Source organism: Mesoplodon bidens (genome assembly GCF_964165515.1).
Source record: "Mesoplodon bidens genome assembly, chromosome: 11".
NCBI lineage: Eukaryota > Metazoa > Chordata > Mammalia > Artiodactyla > Ziphiidae > Mesoplodon > Mesoplodon bidens.
The window spans coordinates 82446754-82465772 of NC_138167.1; the positions used below are offsets into that span (position 1 = coordinate 82446754).

Below are 19019 nucleotides of genomic sequence, written 5' to 3' on the forward strand. Positions count from 1 at the left end.
CACGAGCTTCTTTCCTTCCGTGAAACTCATACTCAACTTCTGGCTCTCCCCTGGCACCTCCACACCCATCGCCAAGTCCCGTTGGTGGCAGTCCCTGTGTCCCTCAGAGCCATCACCTTTCGCCTCATGCCACTGTCACAGCCTTAGGTCCTCGTTGTCTTTCACCTGGAATTTTACAGTCATATTCCTAACTGCTTCCAGCCTCTCCCCTCCCTTATCCACGTCATCAGGATGGTTTCTAAAACACAATTCTCACTGTGTCACTCAGGCTCCATCTTCCACCACTTCCTTTACCTTTGGAATGTATCCTCCCCTCCTGCTGAACTACTGTTCTGCCCTAATGCACAAGGCTATTGCACATCTTTTTCTTTTTTTTTTTTTTTTTTTGCGGTACGCGGGCCTCTCACTGTTGTGGCCTCTCCCGTCGCGGAGCACAGGCTCCGGACGCGCAGGCTCGGCGGCCATGGCTCACGGGCCCAGCCGCTCCGTGGCGTGTGGGATCTTCCCGGACCGGGGCACGAACCCGTGTCCCCTGCATCGGCAGGCGGACTCTCAACCACTGTGCCACCAAGGAAGCCCCATTGCACATCTTTATGCTTTGGCTCAAGGTGTTCCTCTGCCTACAATGCCCTCTTCACCCCACGTGCCAGATAAATTGCCGCTGATCCTTTAACACCCTGCCCAAGTGTGATCACCCCTTCCACGAACACCTTTTCAACACCCTTCCCCATCCCCAAGAAAGTTAATACCTTCTTCCTTAGTATTCCTTTTATACCTAAGAATTCCATTTGTACTGCGTCCGGGATAGTATATTAACCAACTTAAGTTACGAGTTCCCTCCCAACTAGCAGGGACTATCTAATTCACGTTTGCACCCCCAGCTCCAATCAAAGCCCGTGACATGATAGGTGCTCAATCTGGGTTTGTTGAATTGAACTACATGTTCTTTCCCCGTTCTTTTCCTAAGGTACTTCTCTGCACTGTGTATCTGGCTCTTGCCGTGTGCCATCTTGTGCGTGTGTATGCCTTGTCATGGCTAGGTCCTAAGGTCATAAAAATAGGCACTTGTACTTTTGGTGTCCTTCCTGTGATTTGCAGATAATGCTAAATAATTACTTGTTGATAGATTCTAACAGGGATTTTTGTTTCCCTTGACTTACACCTTCAGCAGCTATTAATTTCCCATCAAAACAAGTCTAAATTCCTCAGCGAGTTCCCAGGGCCCTGTATAATTTCACACCACCGCACGTTACATATTGCCCTTATTCTTTACCTACTGGACAGCAAGCTTGTAAGCTCATGAGAACAGGAACTGTGTCTGTCTGGCTCACCTCCGTATCTCCAGGTGCCTAGCCGATGGCTGGACAGGTTGTAGCAACAAACATCTCTAATCTTAATCTCCCATGGATGCCAACAGAATCCATGACAGTGCCATTTTGTGGTTAAAAAAATCCTCAAAAGGTGACAGTGAACCTCTGGAAACTCCTAGAGTTGTCTGAATTCAAATAAAAACATGGTTTTAAGCACTTCCAAACAGAAGGAGAGTCACACAGAAGTTTGCGTAGCACTGAATGCGCGGCTCTGAAGGAAAAGAGGACCAACAGGAGAGTTCCCTATTGGTCCAGGGCAGCCACGGTAAGAGGGGGAAAAAACAGAAGAAGGGTGGGACTGGGGAGAAGTCGGCAGATCCACAAAGGATCTACAGAAAAGACAGGCCCCAGGGTGGAAAGAGGGAGGGCGACGGTCACACTTCGTTCATCTTAGGCAATCCAGAGCTGGGAGAAGCAAGAACCTTCAGCTGGAGTGTCAAGTCACCCCAAAGTCTACCAGTGAGATCCTCCACTGAACAGAGCTCCTAAAAGGACACCCTTCTTCTGTAGGGCCTGGAGAAAGCTGCAGGCCGAGCTAGGGCAGTGTTACGGAGTGGGACGAAGGGGAGAAAAACACCAAACTTACTTCCTTTTGGGATCATGGCGAAAGAGACGGTAAGATGGACACGACTCCAGAGCTGCGCCAGGAGGCGGTCTAGCCAGTGACTCCACACCACACGCGTCCACCTTACGCCCAACTTCCCCACCTTACGATCTGGGCCCAAGGTTGTCACATTCGCATCAGTAAATGCAGGAGGGGGGCTTTAGCGGTTCAGTCCTCAGCAAGCTGGCTCTACTCAGTGTTAACCCAAAGCCGCTACTAATAAACTAGCCCGGGGCATGCATGCTCAGACTGACGTGAGTTCACGCCCTGGTGCCCGTGCATATCTGAGTTCAACATCTCAGACATCACGTGTGAGGTGAACAGAGGTCTTGGCCTACATGGAGGGACATGCAATGAGCCAACCTCTGATTCTGAGCTAACTTTACATCGGTAAGACAGGAGGAGGGAGAGGCTAAAGAGAAGAGGCAAATGGAAGGAAGGAGGGACAGGGGACACCCAGATGCAGAAGATACAGAGAATCAGAAGTTCCAGCTGGCACCATTTGGGCTTCCACGGTGCCTGGCTGGAAACCAGGAGGGTTTCACATCCTGGCTCCTCCCCCCACCCCCATCTCAATTTCTGTAGCTCATGCCATCAGAGATAACATTCCTGTTTTTCTAGCAACAGCCCGATGTGACCTCGGTGGCTGAGCTCCAACTACCTCACTCCTTGGTGCCAGCTGGCTTTTGTATTCTCATTTTCTCAGTTCCTCACAGTCCACGCTGGGGCTGCCTCGGGGGGGGGGTTCCTCGTGTCTGTCTACCTTTGTAATCGTTTCTCAAAGACTCAGGAGACTCATCTCAACTGCATCTTGTATGGGTGCCAGCAGATGTGCCACAAGTATTCTTGATGGGAGTGGCGGTTATGGTGTTGGGGGAGTGGCAGAATGCCGACGCTTTTTCATGCTCATCGTGCTGCAGCCTGAAATTTCTAATCCGAATTTGGGCCTACACGAGGTATGTGGTTTAATAAGGTCCTTGGAGGGCACTGTAACCACATGACCCTAAGCAGGCCAAGACATGCTTAATCCTACCCTTCCTCCTGCCACGCTTCTAGCTGAAACTAACTGGGAATTATCCTTGGAATAAATGAATCAATAAAATATAAATCATTCTTGGAATAAATACAAGTTCTTGGGAACTTCATTTTCAGGGTATCAAGTTATTACAGCACACTTCTATCTCTTTTAAAGCTAGCCACGAAGAAAGTTGATAGGCGGTCCCCACAGGTAACCAAATGTTTCTGCATACACACTGCACACCCCACAGAAAGTGTGAGTTTCTGCGACAGAAAGTGCTAAGGGAGGAGAGAAGCCAGTGAGCCACGGAGTGAGGCGCCACTGCTGCCTGTGAGAGAAACGCCCCACGCTCCCTTGGGTGGAGAGGAACCCCCCAGAGTTGACCTGGGGGCCAACAGGAGTCCACTCCCATCCCTGGGGGCGATTTCAGGGAGATGGGCTCACCCCTCAGTTTGAGGCCCAGTGGACTTCAGGAGAACTGCTGAGGGAGCTGATGCTGATTCTGACTGTGCACTGGAGAACCAGGGGCTGGTGCGTGAGTTTCTGGGGCACCTGAAACAGCTCCTGTTCTCTGAGAATCCAAATCCTTCACGGACTCGAGGCCTCCCCGAAATCCTAGAAGACTCAAGGGCTTGTCAAGTCGAGATAAAACCACCTGACTCTCCTGTCTGCTCTCAGAGAAGCCACCTGGGGGAACACCCCACCCCTGAGTCTTGCCCTTCCTCTGCTCTCTCTGGTGTCTCCCTCCTGGCCTCTCCTCTCCCTCCCTGTCAGCCACAGGCGCTCCAGGTGCAGAGCTGAGCCCGCTAGAAGGTGAGGGGATCTCAAGTCCTGAGACTCCGCCATCCCCCAAGGGCAGCCGTTGACTCCTTTAGCTCTGAATGGCTTCAGACACTACCTAGCCCCCAACGCCACCCCCTCACACCTGATCCAAAGCCCCTCCCCTGGCCCAGGCTGCCACTGCCCCTCTCCTGTCCTTCTTGTCCAGATCCTGCCCTGTGCCCCTCTCCCCTCAGGAAGCGCCCTCCCATGCCTTGGACGTCGTGGCCCGCAGGTCGAGGCCCCGCCCTCACGGCCTGGGAGGACCAGCCCGCGCATCTCCCTAAGGCACAGGTTCTCTGTTAAACATCCGGCTTTCCCGTGCTTCCCCCTCCCTGCTGGCAGGCCATTCTAGTAGATGCCGTCTCCCAGTCCTGAGCTTTGCATCCATTCCTCCACATCCACCCTCTGTCCCTAACTCGTGTCACTGTCCCCCCTCCCCTCGGCCCAGTCACACATCCTCAGTCCTGTTGCCCAGAGCCTCCCTAAATTCACTATGTCCAGGCCCAGAACCACAGGGCTAGCCCAAGCCGCTTTCCTCCGACGCGACTACAGGGCTGGCATGTGTTCAGAGACAGTGATACACAGAGAAAGCAGAGACCGAAATCAGAGTTGGCCTGGGCCTGGCTCTAGGCCTCTCTACACCTCACAGCTGGAAACACAGAGGAGGCCGGGGAGGAGATCCTCAGATTGCACCCCCGGCCTGCTTCTCTACTTACTTCTCTGAGCGACATCGGAAGCCACTGTGCCTGAGCCATTTACTCAGCGGTCCTTAGTCACTGGACAGCTTTGCTTGGTCAGGAAATGCCCCATTTAAGAGCACACATGCTCATTCTGCCTGTAACGGAGCCCTTAGCCCTCCCCTCCGCAGCAGCCTGCCGTCACCACCAGCTCACAAGCTGAGCCGACACGAAATCCCTGGGCCACAATCATCTGGGAGAAGCCATGGAGAGGAAAATGCCCAAGAGCTGCTTTCAGCTACCTGCAGACTCCACGGGCGTCTCATGATCAGGGACAAGTGGGCATTTTCCCAGTGCACATGCCGAGAGCGTTTTACTTGCTTCTGAAGCGGACTAACCGGGTTCAAGTTCACCTCTGTGGCCTATTAGCTGTGTGATCTTGGATGAGTTACTTTACCTCCGTGCCTCATTTACCTCTGCTGGAAAAATGGGACAATAATAGTATTTCCTTCACGGGCCTGTGATGAAAAATAACTTGAGACGGTGCATGGACGGTGTTTAGAACAGTACCTGGCACACATGAGCAGCTCAGTTATGCTGCCACTAATGATGGTGACAGCAAGGACACCTACAGCGACGGGTACAGAGGCAGGGGACAGAGCTCCTACCCACCTCAAGCATGACCCCACCCTGGTGCCACAAAGTCACATGATACTAAAACCTGCCGGTTGTAGCCAGCTCTCTTCCCACGGCCATTATCCCCTTTAATCCTCACAACAATCCACTGCACAGATGTGGAAACTGGCTCAGAGAGCAAGTACCCACAGTCACGTTTCTACCCAGCAGTGCAGCCAGGGACTGAATCCAGGTCTGTGACCCCAAAGCCAACGCACTTAACCTCTGCCACTGAAACGCATCCAGTTTTCCAGAGGAAGCGGAAGTCGGTTTACCAGTACCTGCCCTGCCTTTGCCCTGCAGCTGCCAGCTGGACAAGAGTGAGCATCTGAATTCCATATTTAGAGGAAAAGGCCGCCTTCCTGTTGGAGTTAATAGCACCGAAGACTGGTCTTGCTCCACGAGTTTGCTTTCCTCTCCCCTATGCTGTGGACCTGGGCTTTCTCAGACTAGCACTGTTTTCTACTGAAGCTTCTCCTTCTCACTGTTTGATGTGGCCCCTGCATTTCTTATTAGAGACTCCAGGACAATCCAGCTCCCCACTGACGACTGCAATGGCCGTATTGGTTAGCATCTATTTTCTTATTAACAGAAAACAAATAGCTACTTATCAAGGGCCCCCCAGAGAGGATTCTCCCATAAAATTTTCATAAAGCCCAAGCGCCTTCTGAAACGTCACTGGCCTGCTCCGCTTTCCCTAGGAAATCACTGTTTGGATCTGCTTTGACGGCCAGTGTGCGTATTCCATCTTACGATCACTTTAGGCCCCTAAAAGCTAGAAACCAATCAAGCATCCCACTGTAGCCAATACCCTAAGCCTTTCCTCTTGTGTATGCTCCCACCTGGGCATGGAAAAGTAATTTCCCTGCACAATGACACAGTGACTTTGCCACAGGGGCCCTCGGATTAGCCTCTGAAGATCAGAAGGAAGTTGCTTCGGTTGCTCTTCCCTCCCGTCCACTAAGCCACTGAGTCTGGGGGCAGCCAGGACGACGGAGACGCCTCTTACCTGGGCGGTGAAGAAGGCTGGGGTGAGGGATCCCGAGGGAAGGGCCGGGCTGTTGAGGGCGATGGAGCCGATGTCGGTGCCGGAGAGCACCAGCGGGGGCGCGGAGATCTCCAAGCCTTTGGGTTTTTTGGCCTTTGGGGGAAGAGATGGAGACCTGGTCTTGGAGCCCGATGACAGGTTCAAGGGCTCTAGGGAATCCGAGTCATGGCAGGCGGCCTCCAGGAAGAGGCTTCTGTGTTCGGAGGGGAGGGGCGAGTTCGGGGACAGGGACGGGGACCGAGAGGAGGAGGGTGAGGCAGACGAGATGCTGGCGGCGGCATTTGGCAACATTAACGAGGAGATCTTGGCGGAGACGGACGAGGCCAGGAAGGCCTCAGACGTGGAGGGCAGGGACACCACGGGCCTGCTGATGTGCTTGTCGGTTTTGTTGGTCACAAACCTGATGACAGTCCTGACTTCTTCCACGGGAGGGCTGTCTTCCGGCTGCTCCTCCAGTTTCTCCGTCTTGATGGCCTTGAGGGACTCGGGTGGGTTCTGCAGGGAGTTGATGGTGAAGGAGGAGTACAGGCCCGAGTGGATGTACTCGTTGCGGCTGGCGCTCTTGAGGGCGGACAGGCCATGTCTGTGGGCCTCGCGGCTCTCGGGGGGCACCTTGCACTCGCTGTCCTGCAGCAAAAGGCTCTCCCGGCTGATCTCCACCGCGTGAGGGTCCATTTTCAGTATCTCCGGGAAAGAGACGAACTTATACACAAACTTCTGCCCGATCACCTTCTTGATGATGTTCTGTGAACACAAAAGCAGACGTGGAAAAGATGAGTGCGTCAGAGAAACTGTTAAGAGGCTCATTCTTGTGGGGGACCTTGCTGGCAGAAGCACTGAAACAGTCCTGATGGCACATGTCAGCTAAGGTGTAACGGAAAGAGGACTAAAGCTGAGGGCCGAAGAATCTGATTTGCATTCCAGTTCTGCTAAGTACAAATGGTGTGATCTTCGGCAAATTGGCCATTTTTAGTTTCCTCATCTGTGAAGTGAGGATCATTATACCTAAGAACATAGTAACAGTTGCCAATTATTAAGCACTTAGTATGTCGCCCGTATTGTTTATGCATTAGCTCATATAATCTGTACAGCGATCCTAAAAGAAAGGGATGATTCAACTCCCATTTTAGACCTTAGGAAAATAAGCTTAGAGCGTTTAAATAACCCACAGAGCCACATGGTAGGTAAGTGGTAGAGGCAGCGTTTCCTTTACCATAATATAGTATTGTCTTACCTACCTCTGGGACTTGTGAGAATTCAATGAAATAATAATGGGAAAGCATTCTGTAAGCTGGAAAGCATTATAGAAACGTAAGTTATTATCACCAAAACACCACAGTGTTTTCTTAAATCATGCAGCCATTTTTTTCCTTTTTAATTCTCTGCCAAGAAAGCCACTGGAGGAGAGAACAAAGTGTCTACTTGGATGTTCACGACATTCGTACAGTATTTTCAGTTGCTGGTGTCTACTTCTGGATCTTCAGTTTATGGCTCCCATCCTCAAACATTAGGATGTAAATGAAAACCAATACTCATTGCAAAAGTTTCCACCCCCTTTGGGAGAACGGACTTCATTTTAAAGGCTGTACTGTTCTTGAGATTTATTAAATCCGAACATTAGCAAATTCTATCAAATGTTTGCCGGGCCCGAGGTACTCAAGGCAGACAAAGATGGTCTCCCTCAAGCACAGAGAGGTAGTGGCACCATCCTGTGGGAAGAGGACTTCCTTACAAACTGTTCCTCTTAAAACCTGGGTATGGGGGCTTCCCTGGTGGCGCAGTAGTTGAGAGTCTGCCTGCCGATGCAGGCAACACGGGTTCGTGCGCCGGTCTGGGAGGATCCCACATGCCGCGGAGCGGCTGGGCCCGTGAGCCATGACTTCTGAGCCTGCGCGTCCGAAGCCTGTGCTCCGCAACGGGAGAGGCCACAACAGTGAGAGGCCCGCGTATCGCAAAAAAAAAAAAAAAAAAAAACAAACCTGGGTATGAATGAGGGTTAAAAAAAAAAATCATTTTGGGGGAGAAGAGCTTGAAAAGTAGCTGCTGCTGAGCATCTACTCTGTCCTGGGCATTATGCACAAGTGATCCCATTTGATCTCACATGAACCCACTTGTAGGCTGGAAGGTACCATCCTTATGACATAAGCTCAGAGATGGGAAGTGATGTGCTCAAGAGCTACAAGATCTACTAATTCTAACGCCTAAGGTTGTTCCCATTTCCACACAAAGTTGGAGGGAGAGAATCAAAGAGCCCCCTTAGTAGAGACGACATTTTAAATTAGTTCAGGGCTTCCCTGGTGGCGCAGTGGTTGAGAATCTGCCTGCCAATGCAGGGGACACGGGTTCGAGCCCTGGTCTGGGAAGATCCCACATGCCGCGGAGCAACTAGGCCCGTGAGCCACAACTACTGAGCCTGAGCATCTGGAGCCTGGGCTCCGCAACGGGAGAGGCCACAACAGTGAGAGGCCTGCATAACGCAAAAAAAAAAAAAAAAAAATTAGTTCATCTCAAATTTTTAAAAATTGAGATACAATTGACATACAACATTAGTTTCAGGTGTACAGCATAATGATTGACATTTGTGTATACTGCAAAATGACCACCACAATAAGTCTGGCTCACATCCATCAACACACACCAAATTTTTTTCCCCTTGTGATGAGAACTTTTAATATCTACCCTCTTAGCAACTTTCAAATATATGAGAGGAAACTGAATTAAATGCTGATGTTCATCTTGTGGTCATTTTGGTGTATAAATATACTATGCTTTTGCCTCCCCTCTTGTTACATCACAGCCTGCTAACGTGCCTTTGTCCTTCTTAAATGCATCCTCAAATCCCAGAAGTGAATTTATCCAGCAGTCAGGAGGGATGGGCATAATTACCAAGCCACTGAGATTTTCAAGGAAGAATTCTTCAGGGCAGGCATCTAAAGGAGGGACACTCAAGGTCCTCAGGCAGCACCAGAAAACCCAATAACGTAAATCCTGGCGAAACTTTGCTCAGCACCAGCACACAGGCGGTTCAAACCTGAGTACGAGAGATTCAAAGCTGAACAGTTCCAGTGCATGGCATCCTGGCCTGCAATTTAACCCACCAAATCCCATTTACTCCATCTGACCTCATTTTCACACTCGACACTAGCAAAACTGAAAACCACTTAGAGAAACTTCAGAGAGATCTAGTAAACTTAAGAGTTCCACCTGGGCCTAATCGGCATCATCTCTGCATGTGACACACCAGGCCTGGGTAGACAATGGCGCCTGCGAGAAATCAGCTCCCAAAAGGAAAGGGTTAAATCAGGGTGTTACTGGTGCCACCTGACCCATAAAAAGAAAGCATGCTGGCCTTGTGTGTTCCTCTGCTAAAATTCTAAGGTATTTTTGTTTCCCACTCATAATATTCTTCTCCCTGGAGGAAAACTTCATTTTATTCTCAGCCAGTTTGAACACTCATCTCAACTGAGTGAATCATTAAAGCCTAAATAATTACACAGAAGAAAAGAGAAACTGTATGGGCTGAACCCTTTCTTCTGCCAGGTCTTGGAAATTTTTTTTTTTTAACAGAACCAACCTTTAATTTTATGATGGGTATTCAGAACATAATGTCTGAGCAGGGATTATGCTCACAAGCAAACCAAGAAGTCATCTGGGGCTGTGATAAAAATGATAAAAGTGGCTGGAAATTGAAAGGCAATCTCAAATAGAGAGCTGGGCGTCAATGTGTTAAAAAGGACATAAGGGGGCTCCCCTGGTGGCGCAGCGGTTGAGGGTCCGCCTGCCGATGCAGGGGACATGGGTCCGTGCCCCGGTCTGGGAGGATCCCACATGCCGCGGAGTGGCTGGGCCCATGAGCCATGGCCGCTGAGCCTGAGCGTCCGGAGCCTGTGCTCCACAACGGGAGGGGCCACAACAGTGAGAGGCCTGCGTACCGCAAAAAAAAAAAAGAACATAAGGAACAACCCACACGACTATCAACTGAGAAATAAACAAAACAGGGGACAGTCATATGACAGAATATCATCCAGCCATAGAAGGGAATGAAGCACTGGCATAGCTACAACATGGACACACCTTGAATGTGTTCTGCTAAGTGAAAGAAACCAGACACAAAAGGCCACCTATTGTATGATGGACTCTATTTATATAAAATATCCAGAAGAGACAAGTCTATAGAGACAGAAAATAGATGAGTCATCTCCTAGGGGATGACTAGGTGGGATGGGGGAATTGAGGGGTGACAGCTGAAAGGTAAGACATTTGGGGGGGCTGGTAGTGAAAATGCTCTAAAATTGGATGTACAACTCTATAAAGACACTCAAAGCCATTGACTTGTATGCCTTAAATGGGTGAATTAGCTGGTATGTGAATTATACTTCAGTAAAGCTGTTATTTAGACAGAGAACATGAGGAATCCTTTTTCCCCCAGCTTTACTGAGATATAACTGACATATAACATTGTGTACATTTAAGGTGTACAGTGTGATGATTTGATGTACTATAGATCACAAAATATTTACCACAATAAGGTTAGTTACCACATCCTTCACCCTTGTAATTACTATTTTGTTGTTGTTGTGAGAAGATTTACGGTCTACTCTCTCTGCAACTTTCATGTATATATTACAGTATTATTAACTCTAGCCACCACCCTGTACATTAGAGCCCCCAAATTTACTCATCTCACCGCTAGAAATTGGTACCCTATGACCAACATCTCCCTGGTTCCCCCACCTCAGCCCCTGGTAACCACCAATCTACTCTGTGAGTTCAGCTTTTGTGGATTCCACATGAGTGAGATCATACAGTATTTGTCTTTCTCTGACTGACTGATTTCACTTAGCATAATGCCCTCAAAGTCCATCCAGAACATAAGGAATTTTAAGAATTTTGGCATGCTTAAAGGGAAGATGGTGGGAACTTTTGATGGCTGGATGGCAACTGCCATAACATGCTAACCCCCACTCTGAACAGAAAACAGAAGACACTGCACAGGGCCCTGAACTCCGCTGAAGCAGTAAGGGCCCTTCAGCAGCTGCTGCCTTCGTGAGGAGAGCTGCTTGGACACCAAGATAGTTTTTTTAGGGAAAGGCTACACAGTGACAGGGATGGAGACAACTGAAGAAGCTGACGACCGACCGAAGGAGAAACAAACAGCTTTTGGAAAGAGCCAGGGAGGGTCTTGCTTCTCTAGAAACTAACAGGAAAGATGGACTAGATGTGGCTACCTGGACAATTTGAAACCTCTACAAAGATGGAAGGCTGGGAAGGGCTGGGAGAAGAGGGGAGGGTGGGGTGCAGGGAGGAGAGGGGAGGGGGGCATGCAGGAAGGAGGTCAGAGTGTGCAGGCCAGCTGTCTGGGAGCCCAACTCCACACCGGGGATATCTGCTCACATGAGGGGAGCCAGTGAGGAAAGCCCCCCACCAGGATGCCCAAGGCCAGAGACCTAGGTGGGTAGGGGGACCCAGAGGAGGTGTGTGCCTGGCCGCGAAACTGACAGCCCCTTCGTACCCGACTTCCAGGGCAGACCCCAGGAGCGTACTGGGGGCATGTGTGTTTGAAGATCTCTCTGTAGCCTCCAAAGGGAGGTTTCCCTGCAAGAGTTTGGCCTATGAGGGGCTTGCTGAGAAAACACACAGCACAGGGGAATAACATCAGGGAGTATTTGCTGAGTATTATCTATCAGGCTGTGTACTAAGAACTTGGACCACCTTCAAGTCATTTAATCCTCTGAAAGATTGGAACTGTTATTACCCCCATTTTAGAGATGGGCAAACTGAGGCTCAGAGAGTATAGATCACCCCCAATCACGAGTGTGTACTTGGGCAGTCTGACTCCAGAGCACTTGGCCACAATGGAAGGTGACACAAGACTCGGGCTGACACAGCCCAGGACACGAGAGCACTTGGGATGGGCTCTTACTATGAAAAGTGACAAGGATATTCAGAAGAAGCCTGGTTTTTCCACCCCTTCCTCCCAGACTCACACATATTTGTTGTTTACGGTTGCCTGGTAACCTGACAAACGCTGTCTGTGTCCAGTTGGGCTGAGTGACTCTCAAGCACGGTTTCAGGGCAACAGTTGCACACATCTTCCCTCCACATGTGGAGGACCAGCCTCTGTTCGTAATTTCCCATCAAATGTGTATTCACAACCAGGGTGGACTTCTGACCCGGCATTCCGCGTGAGGTTACAGGCGGCAAGGACGGGACCAACTTCAGCGAGGGGGGAAAACAACATCCACCCAACGCACCCCAAGCAGCAGTTCCAGCAGAAGTGGAAGCTCGGGTCCCCAAACCACTCCATTACCACTGCCCAGTGGGTGTTCTAAGACTGCTGGACCCTACAGGGCAAGCAGTCCATCTGGGGCAGGACTGTGGCCGCCTTGTGCAAAGGAACCCTTCCTGACGCACCAGCTACCTCTGGTCCCTTGAGAGTCTCCCTAGGTTATTTCACTCTAACAAGAGAGACAGTGCCGAGAGAGTGGGTCTCGTTTCCACTTCCCTCAGTGTCGCCTGCTGCCCTGACGGGTTCCAGGCTTACTTACAAAAATAGGGGTGTCCATGGGTGTGTTCAAATATGTATACGTTACACCCAACTCTGCCTTCTCCTCCCACTGAAGAAGAAGGAGCTTGTATAAATAATCCCATACAGTGGAGAACTCAGACATATGTCTATTAAGTATTATGGTTTAAAAAAAATTACATACAGTGCAGGGTATTGAAGAGATGCTTGTGGAATTGAATTTACCGTCTTAATTTTGATGTTATGAAGGATACTATTAAGTTCGCTACATGTTTACTGAATGAATGACTCTCCTTGTGGAGAGAACCGACTGAAGCAGGAAGCCAGAGGCTTCACCCCATGACAGACAATTTTCCACGGCTAATCCCCAGGCTGGTTAAAGCTCCATGTGATGCATCCAATACATATACTTTCGCATATGCTTTTTTGCTGGCATTTTTAAGTGGAAAGCTCCCAGACAGACACTGGGGGCTAATGCAAACCTCCACAACCTCACACCTTCTGTGAGAGCTTAATAAACTGTAATTCCACGTATCCCAGCAAATATCTGTTGCCTCTGTGGGCTCTGGCCTGGCACCCCAATTTTTTTTTTTTTTTTTTTTTTTTGCAGTACGCGGGCCTCTCACTGTTGTGGCCCCTCCCGTTGCGGAGCACAGGCTCCAGACGCGCAGGCTCAGCGGCCATGGCTCACGGGCCCAGCCGCTCCACTGCATGTGGGATCTTCCCGGACCAGGGCATGAACCCGCGTCCCCTGCATCGGCAGGCGGACTCTCAACCACTGCGCCACCAGGGAAGCCCGCACCCCAATTCCTGGGCTCAGACTTCTTTCCCCAGCTCTCATTCCTTCCCGGTGCTGTGCTTCCCTCGGGGGCTGTTCCTGACCCCAGGAGGAGCCGGACCAGCTGTGGGTTCCCCATCAGTAGGGCTGCGGCTCCCTTCATCCTCCACCATTTCAGGGCTCCCAGAAACTGCAGGACCCCTGCCCCCACCAACCCCGATTTCACAACTTTCCTATCTTGTTCTCAAAACTGAGAGATGTCTGCGGCTCACGACAGACAGCCCATCCTTCTCTGAACCCAACACGGGCAGCAGGGCTGGGCACAGAGGCCTGAGTGGTGGATTTCCCACTTGACCTGGCCACCAGGGCTGCCCCTGGGATGACAAGGAGCAGTTCCAGAGTCACGGCCTGAGGTCAAATGCCACCCCTGTCTCTTATCAGTCGTCTCCTCATCTATAAAATGAGGGGACCGACCTCCCACCCACCTTGCGGGATTGATTGTGTAATCCACATAACGCTTAGCAGAATGCCTGAGACAGCCACATGTGATAAGCCCACAGTATATATCAGCTCTTAGCATTATTATGTTTACACTCCCACTGAAGCAAAACCAAAACACAATGTAAAAACCACCCTCTATCAGCTCTAATGACAACTGAAGAGTCCAAATTAAACCTCTTACAAGGCTGTACTTATTCCCATGGGTCTGGGTGACCAGTTGGGTCATCCAGCAGACAGAAACACACCTGGTTTACATATCTCGACCAAGGAGGGGAAACATGATGTTCTTTTTAGTTGGGTTAAGACACGAAGTAGACGCGAGGCTTCAGTCCGTCATGCCTCGTGTGGCCAGCACTTGACATTCACTGTGAAGAAAACCTCACACACGCCAACTGATTCAGGACTGGGGGGAAGAGAGGCCCTCCCGCAGAGAGCAGCAGACGCGAGCAACTGGGGAATCCAAGCGTCCCGCTCAGAATGTCCCAGCAGCTTCGGCCGAGATGCCGCACGTCCAGCCTGACAACTGGTGCAAACACTAACCAGACACCCCAGCCAATCTCGCTGTTCTCTGATGCCTCTCAGAGCAGGAAACGCACTGCCCAGGCTGGAGGCAGCAGCCCAGATCCATGGCGTCTGCTGTGGCTGCGGCCCTCGGGGAGGGTGATGCAGGCAGCTGGCCCTGAGCGCCTGTCACCGAGATCCTGGGGTGGGGAAGTGGGAAGGATTTACTTGGGGGACTTTCGTCTGGCCAGGGTAGATAGCCTACATGAAAGGAACCCGTGGCCAGAAAGGGCAAAAGAAAGAAGCAAGCATTTGCGAGGGCCTATCGCGTGGTGTACATGCACTGCCTCGCGAGATGGGCACTGGGATCCCTTTTTTTTAAAATTTATTTTATTTTATTCTTTGGCTGTGTTGGGTCTTTGTTGCTGTGTACGGGCGGGGGCTACTCTGTTGCAGTGTGGTGGCTTCTCATTGTGGTGGCTCCTCTTTGTTGCGGAGCACAGGCTCTAGGCACACGGGCTGCAGTAGTTGTGGCACGTGGGCTTAGCAGTTGTGGCTCGTGGGCTCTAGAGCACAGGCTCAGTAGTTGTGGCGCACGGGCTTAGCTGCTCTGCGGCACATGGGACCTTCCTGGACCAGGGCTCGAACCCATGTCCCCTGCATTGGCAAGCAGATTCTTAAACCACTGCGCCACCAGGGAAGTCCCTGTGATCCCATTTTTAAGATGAAAAAGTCGAGGCTCTTGGTTGGAAGTGAGGTTATACCCAATTTCCCACCCGACAGGGGTGGTTTCAATACTGGGTGAGCCTTACGACAGAATTCCAGAGGTCTTTCAGAGGACAATACATCATTAACATTTCCTCATGTCTTTAAATTAAAATTAGGGGGAAAAGCAGCATGCCTGGGATGCTTCCATTATTTTAATGAAATCATTTTACACGTATCAAATAAAAGGAGAAAAATTAATCTTGAAAGGTGTATAATAAAATTTGTCAGAGGTAGGATTACCATTGATTTGCAAATTTGTTTTTGCTTATCTGCATTTTCACATTAAAAAAATTATGTTTCATGTGTTTTGCTTGTCAGATTAAGAGAAGGAAGCAGGCTCTGAAAAGCTTAGGCACCCAAGATCACGTAGCTTGTAGCTGGAGGAGCTGAAGTTTGAACCCAGTTCTATCCAGAGCCAAGACCAAAGCCTCCCCTGTTCCACCACCACACCCCCTCCCAGAAAGCAGCTGAGTTGGCTGAGAGGCTGCTGCTTAAGCCAGGCTGCCAGGACCACGGGCTCTGCATTCCAGAGGAATCTCGGGGTAACTGCAGCGAGCCTGGGAAAACCAGCTCCACGCTCAGGAAGCTAGGGCACTTCTAGCTCCTCCTGAGGAAGGCCGGCCTTCCTGAGGCTGTTCTTTAACCCCACTAGAGCTGCCTCTGCCCACCTTCAGGGCAGAGGAGGTGCCTGCTTTGATGGGACACCCTACTTGAGGCACCGGGGACCCAGCGGTCCCACCGCAGCAGGATGGACATCAGAAGCCCACCTTTAAGTGGGTGACACCCAAGGGTGACAGGAAAATAACGGGAAGCTGATGTCCACATACAGGGCCTGGTTACAGCCCCCGCCGAGCAGCAGAAGGGCCTGGAGGGAGCATGGAGAGGGATGGGCAACCCCTCCCAGTATCCACAGGCCTGAGCAGAGCTGCTCACACACAGGGACAGGCCCAGGGCCTTGACGGGCCAGAGGCGAAGCGCGACCAGCACTGGGGTGAACACACCCAGGTTTGAATCCCAGCTTCATTACTTACTATGACCTTGAAAAGGTATTGAACTTCTGCAGGCTTCGGTTTGCTCACCTCAAGTCAATGAGTTGGAAACACATTTAATATGAAATGCTGATATTCTCAAAGCAACCTTTTTACATGAATTTAGGAAAATGAATGTTAAACAACCTTGAAAACACGATACAGGATGGTGGTATCTTTGAAAAACATACAAACGACGTTAAGAAGGGACAAGAGATGTATTAGATAGTTGCTTTCCCCAAACTAGATATTTAGTTTATTCCTAAAAGGGAAATAAAAATATCTCACAGGGCAGTTTTTTCTAAAAGGCCAGTGTATGTCAGTGCCTCACTCACAGAAGTCCTCAAAACATGAGCTCTCACCCAGTGGAATTTCACCTAGCAAGCAATGATCTAATGGAATAGCAACCTCATTATATCACACTGTCTTCTCATTTTATTCTGCCTTCAAGGAATCAAAATTCCTTCTATGGGTACTTTGGTTTACAGTTACAGAAGGCTTATGCAGCATCTCATGTAAGTCTCGCAACACTTTGAAACCCATTTCACAGATAAGGGATCCGGGGCTCCAAGCTGGGTTCACAACCTAGTAAAGCAAAGCTGAGCCTCCAGGCCCCCGGCTTCGCAGCCAACACCCTGTCTTCAGCTCCTTGTTTTGGGTTCCCATCCAGACCAAGATCTGATTCATTCTTTCCTGACACAGAACCTAACTGTCCTCTCTCCAAAGTCAGAACAAGGACTCACTGTAGGAGTCATGCTCCAAGTTCCTCCTCCATGACACGCAAACATTCTTTCAAAAAACACCGAAGACGCGTTTGTATGGAAAGCTCCTTGCTGGGCTCTGAGGAACAGCAAGGGAAGGAAATCTGGCCTCTGGCCTCATCCTCTAAGTGTCTGATGGCTGCCTGCATGGCAGTGCCTGCCTCTTCTCGTCCCTGCCACCTGAACCCGAGGGGACGCAGAGGTTGGCTGGCTGTACTGGGCTCTGCTAGGAATCTGCTGTGGGCAGGCTCGCCTCCCAACAGCGGCCCTAGAGCAGCTATGAAAGGGCTCCTGCGACCCACCCATGAGCCTGAGTTCCCTCCCCCGGGGCAGTCCTTCTCTTCGGTCCTGAGTTGAATGGCACTGCCTTCACCCAAAATCCACACCCACCCTCAAATGAGACCTTATCTGGAAATAGGGTCTTTGCACATGTCATCAGCTAAGGATGTCAGGATGGAATCATCCTGGAGTTGGGGTGGGCACTAAATTAAATGACTGATGTCCCTACAAGAAAAGGAAAAATCCAGAGACACACACAGGACGAAGGCCATGGGAAGACTGGGGCAGAGATTGGCAGGTGCAGCTATAGGTCAAGGAACCAAGGATTTCCGGGAGCCACCAGAAGCTGGAAAAGGCAACGAAGGATGTTCCCCTAGAGCCTTCAGAGGGAGCGCGGCCCTGCTGAACCCTCGATTTCAGACTTCTGGCCTTCAGGTCTTTTAGAGAATAAATGTCTATTGTTTTGAGCCACCAACGTGCGTGTTAATTTGTTACAGCAGCCCTAGGAAACTCCTTCCTCTTTCTCAACGTCTCTGTCCATCGGGGCAGGGAGGCCTGGGCTTTCCTTTCCAGAGCTCGGCCCGCCTTCACGCCGTCACATTGCTGAGGGCACTGGGTCCAGCGCAGCCTGGGCCGTCCTGGGTCTCAAGCTGAAGCTTGGAGTGAGCACATTCGCACACACGCGCGATCACACCCAGCCCCACTTCCAACTTCTAAGAATAACGTGCTGCCAATAAAGGGCTCCACCTCTGTCTCCGAATTGGCCGACTCCCGGGGGAGGTTTCCTTGTGGTTTGGGTTGAGATCTCTATTCTCTGGCACTGTAAAGCTGCAGGGCCAACCGTCCTTCCAAATCCTCTCCCGGCCTGGAGTGAAGGGCTCCTCTCCCTGCCGCCCAGGGGGCGCCCACCGCACCGAGCGGCCCACACTGCACCATGTTAAGGGCATTTTCCCACCCCCTCTGGGCCCGCGGCTGCGTCTCACTGGATGGGGAGTCTTGTCTCCCCCTGGCTCCCTTTCAACACTCAAGGGTATTTTTATTAAAGGCCTCTGAAATGTCAATAAAATGTAAAACTGCTCCCCCACTTCCCCTGCGGGTGGGGCGGTTGCAGGGGATGCAGTCGGGATGGGGCCAGATGGTGAAGGGACTTTGGAGCCTTTCCTGGAGGCTGCACGGAGCCGGGCAGGTGCACAGGCGGAGGCGTGCCGTGCTCCAATCTGGCTCTCTTTAGGAAGTGTCATCTGGAGGCAAAGGAAGTGCAGGGTGTTCTGGGGCATCCAGAACTACCACCTCACGTTTTCAGCAGTTTTTCCCATTATCATTTCCAACAACAAACATTGGACCCCTCTGCCTGCCTGCCCTGGGGCAGTAATCAGCAATATGAGGAATATGGGATTCAAGCTTGAGTTCCTGGCTCTGCAACTGTGTGACCCTCCAGCTTCGTAGTCCTGAGCGGGGGCCTTGGGGTCAAGACTCCGAGGCAGAAAGCTCTGCTGCTCACCGGCCGCTTCATCTTGAACCTGTTAGTTAACCTCTCTGAGACTCAGTATCCCCACCTCTAAAATGGGCCCACTGCCAACAGAGATGACAGGCATTTCACGTGTTAGGGAACGAGTCTCTCAATGTAAAAATATCTACCACAGGGCCTGGCTCAAGACAGATG

At 50.8% G+C, this 19019-nt stretch overlaps 1 protein-coding gene across 2 annotated transcripts in view; it reads right to left on the minus strand.

Annotated features, from left to right (window-relative positions):
- The window catches only part of ELK3 (ETS transcription factor ELK3), a 70970-nt gene that overhangs the window by 11699 nt on the left and 40252 nt on the right, over positions 1–19019 (minus strand). For both annotated transcript variants that reach the window (XM_081250183.1, XM_081250184.1), the window contains exon 3: positions 6176–6958. In XM_081250183.1, the coding sequence (XP_081106309.1) occupies positions 6176–6958 (783 nt within the window). The remainder of the gene's footprint in view (positions 1–6175; positions 6959–19019) is intronic.